The sequence below is a fragment of the Sander lucioperca genome, chromosome 21, assembly GCF_008315115.2.
Source record: "Sander lucioperca isolate FBNREF2018 chromosome 21, SLUC_FBN_1.2, whole genome shotgun sequence".
NCBI lineage: Eukaryota > Metazoa > Chordata > Actinopteri > Perciformes > Percidae > Sander > Sander lucioperca.
In genome coordinates this window covers 16,357,361-16,365,736 of record NC_050193.1, presented here as the reverse complement: position 1 = coordinate 16,365,736, position 8,376 = coordinate 16,357,361, and the positions used below count along the sequence as shown (strand labels likewise).

Below are 8,376 nucleotides of genomic sequence, written 5' to 3'. Positions count from 1 at the left end.
AAATGGCAGACGGACAAAATAAGCGACTTGCTAGTAAAACACAGAGGAGCATTTAGCAGCTAAAGAGCCACGTATCCCTCAAAAACAGAGGTAAAAGGAGAGTAAATATTGAATTTACATTCAAGTGAATGCTAATGTTGCTCAGTGTCTGCTCGTTGTGTAAGTAGGCAGCTTTTTGATAACTATCTACTTAAAAGGGGATAATATGTTAGTGTTGTTTACAGCTTGTTGCATTACTCACAAGTGGCAAAAATCAATGAATGAATGTGTGTCACCTGTTCCATGTAAATTTTTTTCTAGTTATAGTAGCTGTGATGCTAACGACTACACAACTGTATCTCTTAATGAACATAAGATAGTTACCACAGTGTAACAAGAACAAAAGGCACCTATCTCATACATCAACATGGATTTTATTTTCATTTTAGTTTCGGATGAACGTTTCACATTTTTTACAAAATCGTTAGAAAACGCCTGACAATCTCACGGCTGGTCCTCGTTTAGCATCTTCAGACACCAAAAGGATTAATGGGGAATCATGCAGCATCCTGGACCCGCTGAGGCTCAGCTTGAGCTCCAGATCAATCAAATCATAACCCACAGTTCACTCACTTATCCCAGTGTGTAAGATCTTGAAGCCACGGTCATAACCTGACAATATGGTACAGTGATATCTTTCCACATCTAGTAATGTACAGAGTAAAGATACAGTGGGGTGAGGCGCACGAGGAGGCTGTCACTGAAGACAAATCACTGGCAGCTTCCTTCCTTTCTCAACTGATCTGCTAACTGATCCTCAGCACCCAAATGTCTTCGATGTATGGATAAAGTACCACATCAACAACACCATGCATGTTTTCTTACGCATGACACATCATTGGTTATGATTATGTAGATTTAAAAGAGCATTAATATCAGAGTTTAAAATCAACCAATGATTGCAGGCCTTGAAGAGGGGTGGGGGGGGGAAGCGCGGGAAGGTCCACTGAGCCTGTGTTTGGATGAGGTAAAAGTGAACTGGGGGGACAAGTAGAGACTAATTACTCAGTGTTTTGCTAATGTACATGCCCAGCACACACACCCACACAAATGAGCTCTCAGCACAATCACACAAACTCTTCGCAAACACCTCTGCCTCATGCCAAAGGCTTCTAAATCATTCTTTGGAGGGTAAACTTGAGCCAGATGAGTGATGCCACACTCCTCGCAGGACACTGTGTGACTGTATGTGAGGGAGGAAAGGGTTAGCCAAGATAGTACACACCCTCGATTAAGATCCGACAACTGAAAATAGATTTTATTAAGCCAATGCAAAGAGATCCTCCTCTCAAACAGAAGAAACCATGACACTGGAGCAGAGAGGCACTTACACAATCACTTTCATTTTTACACAGTGCTTGCGTCTGTGTGTCTTAAGTGGAGACACAGCTACTTTTTTGTTTTTTTAAATCAAACGTCCAACACACACACACACTCACAGATACTCGTTTTCACATTGGAGCATGTTTTTAGCAGTTGGCACATGTACATGCAAAGCGTCAGTTTGGCCCGCGCAGGCAAACTGAGGGAAAAGGTAGTGGTGGAAGGAGGGAGGGAAAAGGTCAAGATGTATGTGAACAGACAAACGCAAAGATAAGACTGACAAGACAGGCTCTTGAACACTTTGAGCGTTTTTAAAAACACCCCTGACTCTGATCCTGCCCCCCTTGTGTCACATGTTCATAGCAGCACCAGAGGAGCCCTCTGATTGGTGGGTACAGCCGTCCGTTAAGTCAGTCAGTTTCAAGGATGAGCGGCGGTTGCTCGTTCTCTTCCTCTAAGCGCAAGTCGTTGAGGTCATCTTCTAGCCCCGCTCCTCCCACGGCGCCCTGCTCTTCGCAGTAACCTAGGAAACAAGAGGTCATAGGTCAAATAACGACTAAACAACTTTGCACACGACTTACTTTCTGTAACTAAGTCCAATGTCATGAAGAAAGATTTTTTTTTTCTTGATATCCTTCCTGAAATTACTGCAACTCAATAGCTGACGGTGACCTGAGATTTGAGCCTCGTCCGTTGCCATACTTTTTGCCAGAGTTTAAGCATTTATCACTGAACTTCTACTTCAACATGATGACAAGGAAACACTGTAATGTCTTATTTTACATGTCTGTTATTTCCTAATTCAATGTTAAATGTGTCCAAAAGAAAGCATACAATTCAAAATATAGGAGAATAGAAGTAGTAGATGTAAATAGAATGGAAGAAGAATAAACACACAACCACAGGGTCGTCATAATGTTCAATAATACAATTATAATAATGATCTTATGTAAGTGTAATTCATCTGGAAATATACGACTGCTTATAAACGCAACACAAATACTTCCCTACGACTACCAAATTACAACCACCAAACTCCCTGGGAAATGATAAGAAACAAAGAAGGAAATTAAGGACCTGTGAAATAAAGTATTACTTATGAACGTTTGTGTGACATACCTTTGGTGACAGCAGCACTGTAGGTTTGGGCTACGAGGGGGCGGTCATGAGACTGCTCAAGAATCTCATTGGCTGGCTCAGCACTGCCGTCTAACCTGAGGGGATCCAGTAACAGAAACTCTCAGTACAAATCTCGAAATTCCGGCTGTTGGTTGCGTAAAACTTCAGATTATAGTGTTCAGTGACCCGTGCATCGTCACATCTGCCACATTCGCTATGGATTTACTGTGTGTGTGTGTGTGTGTGTTACCTGTGCTGCTTCATAAGTGTGCATTCTCCTCCCTCTTGTGGATCCAGGTTGTACAGATACAGGTAACCATCTGATGCTGCCACCAACAACCTGGGAATCTTCTGAATCCTGATTTTACACAATAAAAAAACAACAACACAAAGAGCCTGCTTAATTATGGATTGCCTTTAGCTAGCATGGCTTGGTATGCTGTTGCAACTGCTGAAACTGTGCTTGGATCACAGTTTTCTTTGGCTGAGGTAATGATCTGCAGCGTTTTCTCATCAAAAGGGACTCGATTACAGACTGATATAACACAAACAGTCATTAAGACGCCTCCTAGTTCATTAAAAATGTGCTGTTCTAAACCCTGTTGGGTAACATCTTCTCAGATAAAATCCAGGGCCCCAGGATGTAAAGAGATTCATATTTTACAGAAGCAGCAAACTGGTAGTAGGCATGAACAGCAATAGCAAGACAGCATTAGTAAGAGTGACATCAACTGAATTTCAAACATCAATGACGGATTTCAACAACAAAACACCATTGTAGGTGTACATACATATTCTATGTTTGCATATAGATGTCTGTGCGTGTGTGTGTGTGTGTGTATACTCACACAGCTAAGGCGCAGATGTTCTTATGTCCGCAGAAGGGCAGACGCACAGTGGCGAAGGCTCGCCCCTGGGTGAACATTTCCGTAACCTGAGAAGGCAGGTAGGTGGTGGACGCCATCAGGACCTTGCCCAGGTACCCTCCCCATGTGGTGGGCTCCTCTGCTGGCCTACACACACACACACACACACACACACACACACACACACACACACACACAATGTGAGAATCCTCGGTTTCTCTGAGGAGCATGAAGCACAAGTAAATGGGAAGGAAATCGCAACCCTCAGAAATGTTTTTTTTTGTCTTTTTTAAATCTGACGTAATAGGACAGAGACAAAAAGGTACGTACACATACTTCTCCTTCTGCGTCTCTAATTTGAAGATATGGACCGTCTCTGTGTTGCTGGAGGCCGACAGGTACAGGCCTTCCATACTGAACGCCAATGAGCAGATGCTAACACACCTAAGATAAGAAACAGGCATGTACAGGGAAGCAGGTGAGCCCAGATATACAGTACACACCAACGCATGCACAAACACAAATACTAAATCACGCTAGTCCATCCACAGTAAAACAGCTTTAATTTCGGAACTGTAGTCCATCACTCAACAAATCATCTACCTCTTGACTCCTCTTCGAAACTCAAAGAGCTTCTGTCCCTCTGGGATTGAGAAGACACGAATGACTGTGCCCTGCGAGGAAGTGAAAGATACGCAGAGGATCACAAAACTTGGAGGCGAAGCAACAACAGTGATCCGTATTTGCTCAGGCGGAAAGAAAAAAAAAGCATGCGCAAATGAGCCACACAGACATCGTGCTAATGTACTGTACAGTAACCGTCTTACCTTCTCTGAGGCTGTGGCCAGTTTGGTTCCACTGGCATCGAAAGCCAGAGCCGCTAATGGGCTGTCGTGGGCTGGAATCATATTAGCCGCTCGCTGGAAAACACACACACAGACACTAGTTAGAGATGCGCTACAGAAAGACAAAAGAACAGTGAGAATCAGCTGTGATTGATGATAGCAAACACTGGCTGTCAGAATAGTGAGGACAGAATCTCAAAAGACAATTTACATTTCTTTAATATGGAATTTAATAAGCAATGGAAACAGCCCCTCAGCTGTACATGCAACAGGTATTTGTTTTGTTATGTATGACAGAAAAGTGCTAAGGAAGAAAATACGAGGTGAGGGGAAAAGGTTGGTCTGAAAGATGAAATAGAAGGGCTTTATAAAAGAAAGATAGTGAAGCTTTACTGTGTCGGTGATCACCTACCAGGTTGACTGTGTCAAACACTTGCACTTCTCCTATCGTGGCACTGCCGGGGTAAGCCAGGTAACAGTTATCATTGCTGATGGAAAGGGCGCACAATCCTGGAGAAATATGAGGCACAAATACAAACTAATTAACAAAGGAAGCCAAAGAAAGGAAGACAAATCAGATTCCAACAGAACCACATTTATCTGAACTTGACAATAAGTGAAACTGAAAGAATGACTCAAGTGCATAAAAGAGACTGCAATCATCTAAATGGTTACAATAGTTCTGACAGCATGAGTGGGTGTTTGTTCAGTGGGTGTATACCACAGTGACAGTTATCAGCCTTTAGGGCAACAACAAACCAAATGGAGGAACTAAAAATAAACTTATAATAAAAATGAAAGAGAAACCCAAATCCCCCATGGTCTGAAGAAAGGGATCTTTCTGGTTTCAGTTTGAGCACATAGTATACTGGAAAAGAAAAAACTTTCCCAGTATTTTTCAATGTTTTTTTTTCATCCTAGGAGCATTTTAATAACGCATGTCACACACTATACACATACTACACTATGTTGAGATACTGCTCGTCGTTCTTCCGACTCACCTGAAGGGTTGGGCGGAGTTTCTCTGATAGTGTGCAGCACTTTCATGTCTCGGATGTTGTGAATGTAAAGTGACTCCTCCAGACACACTATAAGCCTCTGCACAGGAACCACAAAACATCAACATCACTGTCAAAGGCAAATATTAATAAGATAAGACATGTTGCTGTCCTGATGTATTAGCCAACGATGACATTTGCACAAGATAAATACATCTTCTGTTGTTTGATGAATGTGTGACTATTTCAAAAGGAAATGCATGCGACAGAATGTCTGACAGACAGACAGACAGACAGACAGACAGGTAATTATTTGCCCTTGTCTTGCTACCTGTCTGTTGAGCTTGACAGCCAGTATAGTGTTTGAATAAGAGTAGTTGCAGATCTCGGTTCCCTTCTTGAAGTGACAGACTTTGAGCTTCCTGGGGGCCTTCAGGCTGACGATGGCCACCAGGCTGCTGGAGAACAGACGCTCCACAATACACACATCCTCCGTATCTGCTGCAGGAACACACAGACACACACAAATCATCACTTCACAATGTTCACTCGGTGGCATCCTGTCATCTCTTATTAGCTGCCTTTTTGTGTCCACTGCAATATTAAGGGAATGAAATTATGCAAATGAAAAGCATCACATATTCACATAATTTGGGCAGTATGTTTATTCACAGTGGTTTCGTTGTTCCTGAACACACCGGCAAAACTTTAAGCACACTACGTACGTTCAGTTAACTTACTGAGCAAAGGCTGGGTTCATGAATTATAGACAATAGCACTTAATGAGCCAAAACATTTTTCCGCCTCTTACTTCACAACTTCAGTCTACCTGCTATTGCATTGGCTATTCAAATTGAACAGGATTATCAAAAATATAAATGTGAGCATACATGGGTAGTTCACAGGTATACTATAAATTATGCAAATCTAAAAATGAGGAGCACTCTTGATGTTTCAGCATACGGATGTTGGAAAAGTGCTGACAAACTTTATTAATATTTAAAGTAACAGCAACGTCCTAATGGTGCAGTGATTGTGTCTAGACAGCATGCATTAAACACAATTACTCAAAAACAAATATGACTGAGCAATAATACTGCTTATAAAGTAATTGTACACAAGGATTTTGTACTCAGTCTTCTCCCTGACTGACTAATGAGATTGTACACACAAGCGGCAGAGAAGGCATCAGAATGTAACGACAGAGCTTAGACAATACTTACTACATTCATATATCTGCTCCAATTTGTCCACAGAGGACAGGGAGAAAAACTTGTATCCTGATTTGGTGCCAACAGCTAAGGACCTACATAAATAACAGAAATAGACACAACAGCAGCATTGAACAATCATTGCATCAGCATGTTATTACTCCAATACACACACTGGATACTGACTCCAATGTCGTTATTACAGCTCACAGAGGGGTTTCAAACTGGGATCAGCCTGTTTAAGCTTATTTCCAGTGGTTTTGGCGTCACTGGATGCACTGGTCAGATTATGAAAGCGATCACACGACTGGAGCAGTTTTGCAATAAAAGGCCTCTGCGGTCTAGAGCAGTCACAAATAAATTTAGCGGACTACCCGTCCGTTTACCACAACGGTATATATGGCTACATGTCTTATTAAAGTATGTCTAAAAAACCAGTGTGTGCCTTAAGTGTGCGTGTTAACGTGACAGCATTGTCAAACCGTCCCTAACTGTAGCGCCAGTCGAAAACAATAACATCCATTAAGCGCTTGCGCCCAAAACATAAAAACCACATAGACTTCAGCTATGTCTATCTTATACAATTCACTATATTAACCATTTTTACCACAACCCCCCAAGAACTTACATGACACCTAACCTGACGTTACATGTTTATTGTGGCTAAAGTTAGCCTTGGACTACACAGCATCATGTTAGCTAGAATGCTATGTTATGCTAGTGACGGGTGAAATAACCCGTAACCGAGCGCAACCGCACAGTTTACTTAGCTAACGTTAGCTAACATTAGCGTGTATCGGTAGTCATTTCTATTGTGAGAAATTACATCCAGACTATTTCCCATCGAGCCCTGTCACTCCGTGAGGCGCTCAGATAAGTCTACACTGAGCTAGCTAACGTCAGCTAGCTTGACAGCACAGGCCATTGGATCCCCAGACACTCTCCCCGGCCCAGTCTTACGTGTTGTCCTGGTTGAAGTTGGCGAAGAGAAGCTGGCTTCCGCCAGCATCCCCACTTTGACTGGCCAAGTTCATGGGCTCGGCAACATTGACATATATAGCTTCGCTAGAAATAGCAGAAAATTGGCTGGGATAAGTACTGTGATAAGGGCCAGACGTGTTGAGCTTCAAGGAGCCATCTCTTTTTCCTAGCCCCGCTGTAGTGATTGTTGTTGTTTTTCATTGGGGATGTTGCTCCCCCTTACTGCGCATGCTCTGAGGACGCAGCGTGCGGTACCTTTAAAGAGCCAGGACAGTTTTGTCAGAGTTCTGATGATACAGTGATACAACTTTCCTAAACTCTTAACACAGTTAGCACAACATCTGTCTGTGAAGGCTATACAATTAACACATTTCTTATTGCTTTGACACAAAATGCATACAGTTAACACAAATTTAAAATGCTTGAACTTTACACATAAGCTCCACCAAGACCAAAACAATGGATTATTATTGACAAATTTACAAATGCTTTCACACTATATGTCAGAACAAATAACATTATGTTCTAAACCTAACTTATAGGCTAAAGTCAAAGTGAACAGCTGATCGTATTGTAAATTTAAACACAAATATATCCCCTGCATTTTATACATGCATTTATTGAGAAACAGCTGATTGAAGTTATGCAAATAGATCAATCACAGCTGATTCCCTTCTAGGAAGGTTCTTTCAATTGTATGATCATATGGTAGTACTGTAAAAGAGGACCTATTTGAACAATATAGGCTACTGTAGATGAACACAGAAAATAAGAAAAATGCCTTCATGAGGGAGAGGAAGAGGACCAGGACAATTCTGTCTCTGTCTCCTTTTTTTCATACTCTGAGATGGGTCATTCATATTTTTGTATTGAATCTCTGCAGCAAAGGAAACAAAATGGTGGCCGGGTTGGCTCAGTGGGTAGAGCAGGCGCACATATACTTGGAGGTTTATGCCTCGACGCAGAGGTCCAGGGTTCAAATCTGACTTGTGAC

General features: G+C 42.0%; 1 protein-coding gene across 2 annotated transcripts; it reads right to left on the bottom strand.

Annotated features, from left to right (window-relative positions):
- Positions 1 to 1,270: 1,270 nt before the first annotated feature.
- wipi2 (WD repeat domain, phosphoinositide interacting 2) lies at positions 1,271 to 7,624 on the bottom strand. Of its 2 annotated transcripts, none has more exons than XM_031320702.2 (12): positions 7,362 to 7,624; positions 6,414 to 6,496; positions 5,522 to 5,691; positions 5,194 to 5,290; positions 4,605 to 4,702; positions 4,175 to 4,267; positions 3,951 to 4,021; positions 3,678 to 3,791; positions 3,330 to 3,494; positions 2,732 to 2,839; positions 2,482 to 2,576; positions 1,271 to 1,885 (listed from the first exon to the last, which is right to left on the bottom strand). In XM_031320702.2, the coding sequence occupies exons 1-12, from the start codon at positions 7,433 to 7,435 to the stop codon at positions 1,773 to 1,775; spliced, it is 1,281 nt and encodes a 426-aa protein (XP_031176562.1). In that variant the 5' UTR covers positions 7,436 to 7,624; the 3' UTR covers positions 1,271 to 1,772. The 2 variants fall into 2 exon arrangements, with proteins under 2 accessions (XP_031176562.1, XP_031176563.1); XM_031320703.2 differs by having other exon boundaries at positions 3,684 to 3,791.
- Between the last annotated feature and the right edge of the window lie 752 nt (positions 7,625 to 8,376).